Below are 15,739 nucleotides of genomic sequence, written 5' to 3'. Positions count from 1 at the left end.
CGTTTTTGTAGCTGAATGTTACTGGATAGCTGTTTCATCTGTAACACATCAAAATAACCTGCTAAGGTTTAATAGGCTATAAGGAACACACTCACTTCCTGAGCCCTGGGCAATAAGAGACGTTTTGTGTTTTATGATTTATTGATATGTTTGATCCTTTCTGACCTGCGTTAATGAAGCAGTCATTAGAGCACCATGTCCGCTAGAATAGTTCTGTAGTTTGATGCTTGAGTCGTTGCAGATTTGTTGAAACCTCACCCGTCAAAGCAGCGTCTTTGTTATTCGAGTCCAGCAGATGGCAGTGTTTCACTGTCTGACGGCTGTCTGAAGCTTCAGCTGGATTATCCGTTTTCATGTTTGATTAGAGGTTTGTGTGTGTGTGTGTGTGGGTTTTTAGCCACGAGTTGTCCACGATAAAGCATATTGAATGGCCTGTCTAATATTGTTAGAATTCTCCTTTGGGTTAGTTTCATTACTCAATCGGGACATTTATTTGGAAAAAGAAAAAAAGAGGGAAAAAAAAGAAAAAAAAAGAAAAGAATTAAAAATAAATAAATCCTCATAGTTTACATTTACAAATATCAATACTGAATGTTACGTCCCTCTGCAGCTTCTAATCGTCTCAGTGTTTTCAGCTGGTGCTAATTGGCCACACCTAGTCAGGTGTGGATAAAAGCATACCTGAGGCAAGCTTCCCGGCAGTGCACTAGTCTTTGCCTTGGTGGCACCAGCCATTTGAGCCGACCTGACCTTTTGAGCCGGGTCGTAACACTGAAGATTACAAAGATCAACATTAAGACCAGTCTGTGCATTCAAAGCAGTGACAGAAAAGAGTGTGGGGCATTAACCCCCACTCACTTCACAGTTCACGTTCACAGCGAGCTTCGTCGAAATTTACAATGAGACCCTGAGGGACCTTGTGTTCACCGGCAAGTCCAGCAAGAGACCTGAGCATGAGATCCGCAAGACAGCCAGCAACGAATTGACAATCACTAATCTCACCTATGAGCGGGTCTCCAATGAGGATCAGGTACAGCAGACAGACATCTGTAGCTCAGAACAAATTAATTTCAAATCTGCTAACAAATTGTTACCAAACTTTGAAAATACATCAAACTTTATCGATGCTCTATGTTTTAAAACGTTCCCTCGTCCTCTCAGGTTCTCCGTCTGATTGCTTTGGCCAATCAGAATCGCTCCACTGCCCAGACAGCCCAGAATGACCGCTCGTCTCGCTCCCACTCAGTCTTCCAGCTGGATATTGAGGGAGTTAATGCCGGCAGGGATGTCAAGTGCAAATGTATCACACTGGAAGTACCAGCATCAGGAATGTGGCTTCTTCTTTTTGGATCTATAATATTTAGTCTGGTTAGTTATTGTTACTGTAACCAGTGCAAAATCTGCTCTGATGACTCAACGTTAATGTTTGAGCCCCTGAGCGCTAAAAGAAGTGTTTTGTAAAGTATTAAAACTACCTTTAATGGAAGGAAAAACGGATCACTGCTTCCTATAAGAGTTGGTTTTCTCTGTGTGTGTAGCCACTCTGTGCCTGGTGGACTTGGCTGGCAGTGAGCGAATGGTGAAGAGCCAGTCTCAGGGTGACCGTTTCAAAGAGATGACCGCCATCAACAGCTCACTGTCCAACCTGGGCGTCGTTATCGCCGCTCTGGCCAAAAAGGTCTGCAGCTGCAGTTTCTGTAGTCTTAGATGTCACACCTGCTTTCTTTACATTTACAGTATTAATGATTTTTTTGGCCTTTGTGTTCCAGGAGACTTACGTAGCTTACAGGAACTCGAAGCTCACGTACCTCCTTCAGGGATGTTTGGGGGGGAAACGGCAAAACGTGAGTTTGTTGACATCACAAATCTTTATAATGACGACACATAAAACTGAAGGAATTTATCCCCAAAAAATATTTAACAGCGTTTGATCTCATCACTTCAGATTGTGACTGTTTATTCTTTGGCACTAATTTTGGATGTCTTTATTTGCAGCTTGATGTTTGTTAACATTGCTCCGGAGCCCGACAGCTTTGGGGAAACTCTGAACTCATTGAGGTTTGCCAGCAAGGTCAGTGCAGTCTTGTTTCCAGTGTTCATTGGACAGAGTACATTAATGATGTCCTTACATCAGCTGTTTATGGTAAACCAAAGCCATACTCCATATCCATTTTAATACCTTGGTGTGTAATTCATACTCACATTTTGTCTGAAGAGTAGGGATGTTCCTGGCGTCTTATTTACTAGTCGACTAATCGAGGGGGAAATAATTAGACTAACCAACTAATGTAAAACTAAGGAACATTCAGATATTGAGTTGATTTTCAGAACTGATTAATAGAAACTGTCAAACTAGACGCAGAGGTATCTTAAACCATTTATCACATTCTGTTAAATACAAATGAAAATGCATTACTACAAAAGATGTTCTATTAAAATATGACAATCATTTGAGAATCTAAAAGTACGTCTAAGTGTGGCGAGAATGATTCAGGTAATACATTATACAGCCGTTTTCTAGTCAGGTTGTGGGGGCAGCAGGAAGGACTACTCCTGACCACAGCTGATAGATGTAAACTGGCTAGCATGACCAAGGATGCTGGGGCCTCCTACTGGTAGGACGTGCCCAGCTGGAACAGCCTCCTGGCCAAGGTGGCTGTCACCTTTTGATGTGAAGGAGTAGTGACTCTACTCTGAGCCCCTCCCCCATTGACTTAACTGCTCTCCTAAAGGAGAGGTTTTCCACCTCTCAGGAAACTAATTTCCTCTGCGTGTATCTGCGATCTCAGTGTTAACAAGAAGATCAGGGTAGATTAATAGATTTATGGCGTTTCTCAACAACAGTGCACCATCTGGTGGTAGATCGCTGCCTAACATTTAGAACACAATGTACCAGCATTGGGCATCAATTAAAATGTTAACAATTAGATTGAACGACTGGTAAGTCTGATACAGACTAGTGACAATTAGTCGACTAGTCACATAAATCCCTGATAGAGCCCACAGAAGTGGCCTGCACCATGTGCGTGGCTTGCTTTGCAGTTTAACCCTCAGTAGGACCTACAGCCATTTTTCATCCCCAGCGTTTTTTAATATTAGGCCATTTTCACTGTGTTGACTAGAATATAGCCAAACCTTCCGACCCTTTTTTTTTCTTTTTTCTTTAGAATTGCAGTCTCCGTTTATTAGATTAGCTTAAAGTGGCTAAGCTACAAACCGCCATCCACATGAGGTCCTAGAGCCATAAATCGCCCCATTGAAACCCATTATAAACGCTATTTTTCACTGCAGAATTATTACCATTAACGTATGGGTGATGGCTTCTGTTTCGGTTCCGTGTTGGACAAGGGGCCTTAGAATTGTAATTTTTTTTATTTGGCCACCGGGTGGCGCCCTTGTTCCACATGTGACGCCTGCTGGAACATAGACCTTTTCCAGCGGGCTGCTCGAGACATACACCCGGGAAAGGCAGACTCATTCCCCGAGTGCAGCAGCAGCTTGGCCCGCTGCTCGTTCGGGACCATTTTCTGCCCTTAGGGCTGTTAGAGGGTGCATTTTGACCTTTATATTTAAAAATAAATAAAATAAAGGTCTCTCTGCCTAAAAGAAAAAAAATTTGTGTCTGTCTCATTCTAAGTTTAGATAAAAGCCTTCCCTCTTTGAAGTACACCCTGCAATGCAAACAAATCTAACATGAAAACAAGAATAAAAAACAAATTAGACTTTATTTTGTCGCCAACCTCAGCTTGTTTATGCAGGTGCAGGCAGGAGAGGTTATAAGAATAAGCCGTAGCGCGGGAGTAGGCATTTTCACGATGGCACGGTACCGAGGAAGTAGTGGACATCCTGATGCGCTCTGACAGCGAGGATCTCTCCTCTTCATCTGCCGAGAGTGACTCTGATTCCGGGGGTGACACGGATGATTCGTCTCTCGACACTGATCACCAGGAGTCGTCCTCTGATTTTTCTTCTGAAGATGAGAACGAGGGGAGGACGCCGGAGGAAGCAGCGGCGTGGACCTCCAAAGATGGGAAGAAATGGTCCGCAACAAACGCCGAGACGCTGCGCTACGTCGCAGCACCCACGGGGCTTATTCCGGGACCGACCCACTACGCCGTAGCCCGAATTACGGACCCACTCTCCAGCTTCAGGTTGTACATAACTGATGGGATTATACAGCATATAGTTGCAATGACAAACCTTCAGGGCAGACGCTACATCTCATTCTGGAGAGATTTAGATAGCAACGAAATGCTCGCTTATGTGGGGCTGCTAATTTTGTCCGGTGTATACCGGTCAAAGCACGAGGCCATCGCCAGCCTTTGGAGTGAGAAAACGGGAAGGAAGATTTTCCGTGCCTCAGTGGCTGAGAAAAGATTTTGTCACATAACCAGAGCGCTCCGATTTGATGACAAACTCACCCGACCTGCACGACGTGCGGACAAATTGGCTCCCATTCGGCAGATATGGGACATGTGGGCACACCGCCTGGGGATGTTGTTTAGTCCAGACCGGGACCTTACGGTGGATGAGCAGCTGGTACCGTTCAAGGGAAGGTGCAGTTTCCGCCAGTATATCCCCAAAAAGCCTGCGAAATGCGGCATAAAGGTCTGGGCAGCATGCGATGTCAAGACATCATACGCCTGGCGGCTGCAGGTTTACACCGGGAGAGCAGCGGGCGAACCGGCCGAGGTAAACCAGGGGATGAGGGTCGTCCAGCAGATGACTGACGGGCTCCATGGGCATGTCGTCACAGTCGACAATTTTTTTTTCACCTCATCTGAACTGGCAGAGGAACTCCTCAAAAATAAAATGGCTCTGGTCGGCACAATCCGCCAGAACAAAAAAGGAATCCCACCCGTTTTGCGCCAGATGAGAGGGAGAGCCGTCTACTCCTCGATCTTTGCCTTTTCAGCGAAACAGACCCTAGTGTCGTACATTCCCCGACGGGGCAGGAATGTGCTTTTATTGAGCACGAAACATCGCAGGCCGGAGGTCAGCGATGACGAGAGAAAAAAGCCAGCGATCATCACAGACTACAATCGATGCAAAGGAGGTGTCGACAACCTTGATAAGGTGGGTGTCATTACGCATCAGTTACGCACACCTTTATTCATTTTTCTTCATATATTCTTGTGTAAAATATACAGAGGTTTTATGTTGTTTTTTTTTTGTTATGTTTATTTTTTGTTAGGTTGTCGGCACCTACTCCTGCAGGAGACGGACCAATCGATGGCCAATGGCCCTTTTTCATCACATCATAGACGTCTCCCTCTACAACGCCTTCATGCTGTGGACCTCCGTGGATCAGGCCTGGCATCAGCAGAAGCCACACAGGAGGATGATGTTCATTGAAGAGGTGGGAGAAGGCCTGATCACGCCCCATTTGTCACAAAGACAGCGTCTTCCCCGCTCATCAGCCGCTGCTGAGTTAGTAAGAGATGCGCAGGATGGTGCTGCTGCAGGCCCCTCTGGAGTGACAAATCCCAAGGGCAGGAAGCTCTGTGAGCTCTGTGTTGGGAAAAGGAGGCGAGTGGGAAACGCATGCAGCAAATGTGGAAAATTCAGCTGCCGAGCCCACAGCAAATTTGTCTGCAGCCACTGCTCTACCTGAGCAAGACATTTACCCCCCAGCCACACACACGCCCCCCACCCTCTCACTGCTTTCTCACTTTCTCACACTCTCTTTCTCTCTCATACATTTCCCCATTCCCAACAACAATATACATAATTACATTTACCATATACATGTTCTTGTTCATTGTTGAAAAATAAATGTTTATTTGGTTCAAACTGATCTTGTATTTTTATTTACATAATGCTTTTTATTTGATTTTAGATGGCAACAAGGTAATATGCATTTATTGGGGCAAGAGTGAAAAACGTTCTCCTGCAAAAAAAACTAACGGCCGATCAAAATGAAGGTCAGTAGTAATTTTTAGACCATCCAAAGGCCTAATTAAAAGTACAATAAAATATAACTTTCAAATGTATTTTATGGAAAATATTTAATTTTTTCATTTTTTTTTTGCCAAAAAAGGCAGTGTGCTCATGTGACAAAACCGGGATATAAAAGGTTAAAATCGCGAAATATAATTAAAACTTTATATGAATATTTCAAGGAGAAGTAGGTCTAAAATATTGGCTAATTTAAAGTGGAAAAATATTAATGTATAATCTTTTTATAGCACTTTTTATGGCGTGGTCGATTTTTGGCTCTAGGTCTTCATAAGGGGTACTTTTTTTTTTTTTTAGGACTTACCAAGGGTTAACCACCAAAACACTCGTCTGCAGTGGAATTTCTTTGAGCTAATCGATTCATTTCATCTTCTAATTAATGTGGAAAATGGTGGCAAAGGTGATGAAATGAGTGATTCCTAGAGTTACATTTTATTGCCTTTTTTCTTTCCTTTTCTTAAAGTTATGAAGGCATCTTGGATGCCATTTCAGTGAGTGGGGGTTAATGCCCCACACTCTTTTCTGTCACTGCTTTGAATGCACAGACTGGTCTTAATGTTGATCTTTGTAATCTTCAGTGTTACGACCCGGCTCAAAAGCCGCAACATAAAAACAGAGATGAATAGCAGAGTGTGGGTGAGAAGAGGTTTCATCCTAAAATGGAAAACCAGGTCGGCTCAAATGTTCTGTGAGTCATAGGAGTCTACTAACATTTCCATGATAGAACAAGGCTGCAACCTTTGTACACTATATAAGGCAAAGAACTAATTAGCCTCATTTTGTTTTCATTCTGAGGCTTGTTTTTTTTAGCACATACAAACAACTCTTCTTATGAGAATATTAGGAAGCGTCTTGTATATATGATCGGCTCGCACATGGCCCGAAGATTGGTTTACCTTCTGCCATGTTGAGGCCAAAAACCCTGAGGACAGAAAAAAACAAAAAAAAACAAATGGTAGGTTGTCTCTGTGTGAGAGACGTTGGCATTATACCCGATATTTTTTAAAAAAATGCAATGTGTGGATTTCTTTTACAGACAACATCTGCCATGTTGTGGACCGCTCAGAGTCTCCCCCTCCAGCACTGCTAATCCAGATGTTGGATCTGTGTTTCCACAAGCCCCGCGAATTCTAGAGACTTATTCATCATGAAGAAAACAAGACAGTCGATCGATCGATTATTTGCGCAAGGGAGGCCACCATGAAAATGACCTCTAGATCCTCCTCCTCCTGCTGCCTTTATTGAGAGACCGTTCACACAAAACACGTCAGAACAAAGCCACGCCCAGACAAGGCAGTGTGTGTGGTGTGTGTGTGTGTGTGTGTGTGTGTGTGTGTGTCAGTCAGACCTCCTGCTGACCAAAGGGTCATAAACGCAGGAAGGTTACATCAAAAGAAGCACAAGGATGTGTCTGTGATAAAAGACTACAGCCCCCCCACCTTGATCCTCGAGAATCTGGGGGGAAGGACAGTGGAATTTCTTTCATCAGAGTTAAAACAATGTACAAATGGTAAACATAAAAATGACAAACATTTAACAATTCACTCTAACACCAGACCCCACCGACTCCGCCCCCCTCTCCAGGATGCTCACAGGACTCTGCAGGATCACACCCGTCTGAGGAAACGGAACTCAACATTAAACTCACAACCTTCCACCTGCTGTCGACGGCACTGAATGAGTATGTGCAGGAGATATGTTATGGATGCCAATCCGGTCACCCCAGCCAGTTACAACACAGTTGCCTGTTTGAGCTGCCTGTGTTTTTCTTCGAGACCTGCTATGATGAGGTGATGGAAAAGCTCCGGACGCCCCGATTCATCCCGGCCATCCGTCTGTTTGTTTGCTCATACAGTGTCAGTGAGGCTGAAGCACAAATCATCAGCACTGCAGAGCGTCTTCTGTGTGAACTGAGATCAGTGCCGCACATTGTTTGCACCACTGATGAGAATGTCGGATACCTGCTAAATACCAATCATCACACCCGCGGAGTTAAATCAGCGCTGCTCCACATGATTGGAAACTACTGGTCTGGGAGACACAAGATTTAATGCACATCTGTTATAAAAACCTTACTGTGCACTACACAGAAAATGAAATAAAAACGTATGCTAACACTTTTTTCTGGTCATTTGTGTTTGTGTTTGGTCAAAGTGATTATGGAAAACACGCTGAGAAAAATATATCACAACCCTGCACACCCAGGGGGTTTAGGAAGTGTAAAGAAGCTCCGTATCGCTGTCAGTGAGGCAACAGGCTTAAAGCCGTCATTACCTGACGTGGAGCGTTTTTAAAAGGAGATGACACATATACTCTTCATAAACCTGCAAGGATAGAGGACACAGAAATGCAAGGATACAGAAATGCAAGGATACAGAAATAGAGTTTTGGTTAACGGGACTGACAAACAGTTTCAAGCTGATTTGGTTGACATGCGTGAATATTCTGCGGATGATGATAATGTTAGGTACTTATTGACATGCATAGATGTGTTTTCTAAGTATGCATGGGTTAGGTGCCTTGAAACCAAGACAGGACAGGCTGTTGCTGAGGCTTTTGGTGATATTCTGAGAGAGGGCCGTGTGCCTGAAAAACTCCAAACAGATTTAGGGAAGGAATTTTATAATAAACATTTAAAAAACTAATGGAGCAGCATAACATCACACATTTTTCAACCTTTAGTGAAATGAAATCATGTGTGGTAGAGCGTTTTAACCGCACCTTAAAGGGGAAAATGTGGAAATACTTAACATCAGTTAACTCGCCAAGATATGTTAATGTGATCCAAGATCTTGTACAGTCCTATAACCTGTCTTATCACAGCTCTATCAAAATGACCCCACCGAGGTGTGCAAAGATAATGAGAAAGCAGTCTTTAACACCCTGTACAAAATGAAACCCCAAAAACCGGTGACTTTTAAATTTAATGTGGGCGATACAGAGAGAATATCTAAACTACGAGGCATATTCTGAAAGGGTTACCATCAGACCTACACAGACGAGTACTTTACCATAAAGGAGCGTTTAGGAAGAGACCCTCCCGTATACAAACTAGAGGATCTCACAGGAGCTGCAGTGAAAGGTGTATTTTATGAATACACAGCAGGTGACTATTGACAAAAACAAAAGGTTTCAAATAGAGAAAATACTTGGCAGAAAAAAGAGGACCGAAAAAGTTAGCGCTGGTCAAATGGCTCGGTTGGCCTTCTCATTTGAAAATCATGGATCCCTGAAAAAGACATCGTTGAAGTGTGATTAACAGAGACGCCGCAGCTCTGCATACTTTCATTCTGCACTAGACAAAGACTGATAAAGGAAGGAAGGAATGGATAAAACGAACAACTACAACGCAGGCTTTTATGTGAGCCTCTTCTCGAATGCTTCAGCACATGTTTATCCAGGCAATAAGAAATCTAATTTTAGAACAAAGCTAGCAAAACCTGTTGTTTTAAATGAACCGTATGAGGTCGGTGTTATAGAATTTCAATACCCAAGACTATGCTTGTCTTTTCCACAATCAGATTCGCGAGTGGAAATTTATGATCCAGTCAAAGATGGAGCATTGTCCATAACCGTGATTGAGCTGTCTGTGGGGCATTATGCATCTGTGGCGCAGATAATAAAACATTAAAACATAACACCGACATTAAAACACAATACAGTGAAGTTAGTAACCATGTTAGTGTTATGGGCCCTATAGGGGCACAGTTCTCACATTTAGAGGGAGACTGGCAGAAATCTTAGGATTCAAATCAGAAGACCCGTTTGTACTTCATTATAAAAACACATACGCACCACATCCTGCAGACGTATACGGCGGAAAATAGAACATTTTTATTTATGCAGATATCGTTGATTACCAGCTTGTGGGTGACGCCCATGCGCAGCTATTAAGAGCAATAAATATAACAGACGATGACCGTCGGGGAGCCATTCTTCAGTTTGACAGCCCACACTACACACCGGTCTCGAAATCCTTAATCGATGACATAGAAATTGATTTGAAAGACGACCAAAATCAACACATACCCTTTTTATACGGGAAGGTGTTTGTCAAGTTCAACTTCCGACCCATAAAGACACCATTTTAAAAAATAAGGATGTCTGTCTACAACACAGATGAAGCAAAATCTGTAAGATATTATTTAAATCAGGCTGGTGGCGAATTGAATGGTTATATTGGGACCAGCACGCAATGTGGCGCAGGTCTGGGAGGTTTGTTCCGCAGCCTGTTTAGAATTGCTGTACCGTTGTTTAAAAAAGGAGTCAGCATAGTCAAACCCCACCTAAAAACAGCAGCATCAGGCATAGTGTCTGATGTGATATCCAACATAACCAAGCCAACATCTACTGAGCAGGATGGCAACAGCTTGTATGTGTATACACCCAAACCTTCTAAGACCCCTCCCACTGCACGCATGCGTGATACGCCGCCGCATAAAAAGTGTAAAACGACAAACCTGCCAGGAAAGCCACCAAACGGAGACAACCACGCGGAGTGAAAAGACCCAGAACCAGTCGTTCAAAAACTACAGCATGTGACATCTTCTAAATGGCTCTGTTACACAACCAATCAGAGAATGTCTAAAAACAGAGCTCGATCTTTTTACTGTCCCATACACACAAACGTCCATAGAGAAAACGACCTTTATTGAAATTCCACCAGTTTCTGCAATCACAGACGGAGGTCCAATCGAGTTTAAATCTCATCGTCCGGAGAGGATTACCTGGATCTAAACGATTCCTATATCTACACACGAGTAAGAATCACAGATGGTGACGGCACAAACTTAGGCAGGGATGCAAACGTGGGACTTGTTAATTATCCAGGTTGCACCTTATTTAGTCAGGTAGATGTAAATTTGGGGGATCGCTTGATTAGCCAATCATCCAACACGTATCCATACAGAGGCATAATAGAATGTCTTATCAATTATAATAAGCAGACTTTAGACACACAGTTCAGCAGCGCTTTATTCTGTACAGACACAGCCTCGCACATGAATGATACATGTATAGAAGGGGAGAACCAGGGTCTGGTGACCAGAGGTACTTATACAGCGAATAGCAGTATTGTTGAATTGATTGCTCCAGTACACGCAGACCTGTTTTTTCAAGAAAAATTATTACTTAATGGAATCGATCTGTCGCTGAAATTTGTGCGCTCTAAAGACGAATTTGCTCTCATGACTGGAGCTAACACCGCGTATCAAGTTAAAATCGTCTCTGCCAGCTTATTTGTGAAAAGAATCAGTGTCTCACCAAGTGTCAGGCTGGCACACGGCAAGGCGCTGCATCATGCAAATGCAAAATATGCTGTAGACAGAGTTTCTTTAAAGACCTTCTCCACACCTGCTGGGGCAAGAATATCAACTAATGACAATTTATGGGCAGGTTGCCTAAATTTGTCATCATCGCCTTCGTGGATAACGAAGCTTATCCTGGTTCTTTTACACGTAATCCATTTAATTTTAAAACTGTGATATAGAACTCATGTGTTTATACGCTGATGGACAGTCGTATCTGGCCAAACAATTCCTGTTTCAATCTGGAAGCTGATGAAGGACATTCAGGGAACGTATCGTTAGTTCAAACAGGGAACGTGAGGCTGGAAACCCGTTTCAGAAATCCGCTACCCCGAACAATGAACCTGGTGTGTTACTCTGTATTTGATTCAGTCATCCAAATATCTAATATGAGACAAGTGCTGCTGGACGACTACTAAAGATTCAAAATGAATACAATAGAACTAACCAGCATTGTTAAAAGGATTAGTAACAGGGCTCATCTTCTAGGCGTCTTAGCATGTGACCAGCTGCCAACAAAGCCCATCAGATATCCATGCATGGGCATTGTGAATACAGATCCATCAGACTTACCTGGGAAGCACTGGTTGGCGTTCAATATCACAAAAGACAAGCAAGGGCACTTTTTTGACAGCTTCGGTAACTCACCTGATACGTTTTCACCCGAGATAAAACTTTTTCTTTTAAAAACACCGCTCGGATATTGTATTCTGGGAGACAGGTTCAGAAGGACTTTTCGGTAACCTGCGGACAACACTGTGTGCTTTTTCTATATCATGTCCAAAAAGGAGCGTCTTATTCAAGAATAATTAATATGTACAGTGATAACCTTGTTTGTAACGATGCAATGGTTTGTCATTTTGTTAACAAAATAAGACCTGTTTCTGCATGTTTTGAAAATAACTTTGATTGTGTGCAGCGCGGATACTGATTCAAGTAACAAATAATAAAAGATAACAGAAGAGAATATCGTTTCATCTGGTATTTATTTTCACCTAATTGCTAAAAACATTATTTAGTAATAATAAAATCTTTAAACATCAGCATAGAGTTCAAAAAGTAGTAAAAAGGGGAAAACTGTCATCTGTTTAACTAAACAATATAGACATAAATAAGAAAAAAACACATAAGTAGTAGTGTATAAAAAGGGAAACAAATGCGAGGTTAAATGATCTTTTTTCAAGAATAAGAAAAACAAACATAATCTTAAAATTCATTAAAAATCGATCCACCCGCTTCTACTCTGCCTTGATTTTTTATGTGTGGTAAATAAGCTTCGATCACTCAGTGACCGCTTCTTGTGCAAACCATTTGTTTCCACACTCGGGTCGCCAGTGTGGCCTTTATATTGGCTAATAGTCCTCCTCACCTCAGCATTAGGAAAAGCAGACAGAGGAACATTTAAGCGGGCGAGTGTTTTTAAAAATGTCGACCACCCTGCAGGCCATGAAACATCTGTTGCTCTACATGTTGCTGTTGCACTTTGGATCAAATCATAGAGATGCAAACCTCTGATTCTCTGGTTGTCAATAATAATCTCACCCCTATCATTCCAAGAAACTCCCGACGCACGAGTGAGCGCTGTTAAAATAAGCTCTGCATTTTTTCTGCTCCTTTTTGCCATATAGGACAAAATCTCATCCCAAACATGTCTTTTTGTCTGTCGCCACCAACATTGCTTTGGCGGTCAGATGCATCCTGACCGGTTTCAGAAGGCAAAGATAGTGTTAGCACATTTTTTTCACTCATGCCTTGTTTCACAAGTGAACGGTATCTCTGAAGAATGGCAGAATACTTTTTAGCCTCTCATACACATCCAAATCTGCAGCTGCAGCACTTCAACCATAGCTTTGTCTCGCTCATTTTGCTCTACATGTCTGACGGAGCCTGTATGTTGTTGCTGCTGATGGTTTAACATGTCCAACTGATGCTGCGGGACCAAAAACATTTTCTGTGTGTGCTCCATTTTCACCTGTTTGCTATAAGACTGGTGATGAAGGGTATGGTAGCCCCTAATAATGGTAGCAAGAATCCTCCAGATTGGTTGATGGATCTTCTCTTTTTCAAACCTTTGACCTTTTTGTCTGCAAACAGTCTGATTACTTTTTTTCTTTTTTAGCTGTCTGTACTGTTGATCAGTCAGCGGGATAACACCTTTCAAAACATTGAGCGATATCTCACACAGAGCATTAATAAAATCCATGCTCGCATTACAAATAATATTCCTCCGTACGCTGGGTGGGGATTTATACAACAACTCCAACAGTGCAATGTTTCTCTGCATCCGTGAATACGACATCCTTTTTACCGCTTTAGCCGTTTTTTGGTGATATAAACAACTTGACGATCCGACAACAAATTGGTTCTGAGTCTTAAATAGTCAGGCGTCTTAGATTTATAATCGATTAGAAGATACCCGTATGGGGTGGATGTGGCATCATTAAAAGCTTCTAAGAAGTATTTTGTATTACCTGGAAACATCTGTCTACCTAAAACTGAAATTTGATATTTATCTCTGGGGTTGTTAAACAGAATTAAATAATTAGTGTTCAACAAAATTCTGAACTAAATACATGCAGCTCAAGTTCCTATGATGAACGTATTGTGTGAACACATTTTGAACTTCTATGCTGTCAGACGCAGTATTCATCACATCGTCTATAATGAGCAAGTTGTTCTTATCCGGAGGTAAAAGGACATCGTCACTCAGAGACTCCGGTATACCATTCACAAAGGTGATTTTTCTTATCTGAAGAAGTTGATTGTATAAAGGTTGCCAGCAGGAGTAGATGTAAACAATATTGTCAATTTTGGCTGAAATAATAGTGGATGCTTTTTCAATGATGCTTTTGACAAAGAAAGTCTTTCCACAATTACTCGGCCCGCTAATAACTAAACTAAAGGGTGCTGGAGCCTCCCATCAAAGGCTTGATCCTGATCAGTATCCATAAGGGAGTGTTGTATAGTCAGGCAGCACCCTTCTCTTGTTATAGATTACCTGAACTTTTTTTACAACTGTTTCATTCCTGAGATGAAACCTCTTCTTATTGCGTTTGATGGTGTCAGACTCTGCAACTAAACGCGCATCCCTGTTGGCCACAAATGCCTTGACTAAGCCTTTCAACGATTCGTGGGTAACAACTTTAGAATTAACATCATTGAGTGTTACACCTTTACACTTAACCTGAGTCTTGCCCTGTTTTGTGTAATAACATTAGCATTTTGGACCTCCAGAGACAAACTCAGTAATGTGATCATCCTCTCCAGACCCGCCACCATTGAGCTCATCAGTCAGCTCACCGAGGTGTGGTCCTAAAGGGGGTACCCACTCCCCGGGATGAGAGGTGAAGATAACTGAATATGTGTCGCAGTAAAGAATGCGTTCCTGCAGCTTGTCTAACAAGTCATACAGAGTGAGCCTCGCATAGGCCGTAGTCATAGCACCGACAAAGACATTCACATCCTTCACCCGCGACCCTCTACCATCAGCGTGACACCACTGAACCATTGCAACATCATCAGAGATGAAACAAAACTGGCGTCCGTCATAATGGTCACTGAACATCAGCTGGGTGAATCTGCAGGGTCTGTAATCAGCTCGCAAGATGGCATATTTGTTCGCATGCAGAATCACCCCCAGAGAGAGTTCAGAAGCAGTTTATTACAACTTCTGATTGCTTTGTTTACACAAATCTTAGCAGGGTCAAGTCTGATGCCTTCTCTCTCACAATAGTCTGGAACAAACTTCTGCTGCTCCTCAGCTGTTTTGACATTTTTCGGGTATCCAGATGCCTGCTGCTTCAATTTCAAAAATGTTTTGAGTGTGTCAGTCTTATTAGGGAGGTGCCAAACTTCAGCGATGCAGACAATCTGATACCCTTTTTCAATAGCCTTTTCAAGCTCAAAGGAAACCCAAGTACCTGACAGTTGCCTCTCACGCTCAGCATGCACACAATCACTGTGCTGGCGCTGCTCTTCAGCACACGTTCTGCAGAGAGGAAACATCAGCTTATTGTGGCACTTGTAGGGCAGAACAGGATGAAATAGACCCCTTGGAGGAAGCACAGTGCACTTAACAAACCCAAAATAATTTTCAACTCTGTCAAAATGATTGGATATGATCTGAGGGTGACCTATTGGATAATGTTTCGTGCACTGAACAGTGGGGTAAAGACTTGTAAAATCATAGTATCTGATCTTTTCATCTCCACCATCATCAACCTTGTGGTACAGTTTCATCGCATTAGTCCTCCCCCCAAACAACGCGTCTCTAGGGTCCAGAGGCTCAGGCTTTTTGTATTTGCGCATAAAGTCCTTGACTGACTGATCAGTCGACTTTAATGATGACCAATCACACCCCCACATGACCACGACATTAAGACCATAATGGAGAGATGAGCATTCACCTTCTCACAACTTGCATGATACAACTCGCCATATGACAGCTTGGCGGCAGGGTTAACATCACTCTCCGG

The 15,739-nt window shown here is 42.7% G+C and overlaps 1 protein-coding gene across 1 annotated transcript in view; it reads left to right on the top strand.

Moving 5' to 3' along the window:
• Window positions 1–2,365, top strand: part of LOC146577906 (carboxy-terminal kinesin 2-like) — a 37,599-nt gene extending 35,234 nt beyond the window's left edge. Inside the window, exons 3-7 of the mRNA XM_085267735.1 lie at window positions 866–1,030; window positions 1,162–1,300; window positions 1,539–1,678; window positions 1,770–1,852; window positions 1,996–2,365. Coding sequence (XP_085123861.1) covers window positions 866–1,030; window positions 1,162–1,300; window positions 1,539–1,678; window positions 1,770–1,852; window positions 1,996–2,176 — 708 coding nt within the window. The 3' untranslated portion in view covers window positions 2,177–2,365. The remainder of the gene's footprint in view (window positions 1–865; window positions 1,031–1,161; window positions 1,301–1,538; window positions 1,679–1,769; window positions 1,853–1,995) is intronic.
• The last annotated feature ends 13,374 nt before the right edge of the window (window positions 2,366–15,739 follow it).

This window comes from Mchenga conophoros, linkage group LG3 (assembly GCF_057382185.1).
Source record: "Mchenga conophoros isolate Kocher_MC1m ecotype Shallow Benthic linkage group LG3, M_conophoros_male_GT1.1, whole genome shotgun sequence".
NCBI classification, from domain to species: Eukaryota; Metazoa; Chordata; class Actinopteri; order Cichliformes; family Cichlidae; genus Mchenga; species Mchenga conophoros.
This window is presented reverse-complemented; position numbering and strand designations above follow the sequence as displayed.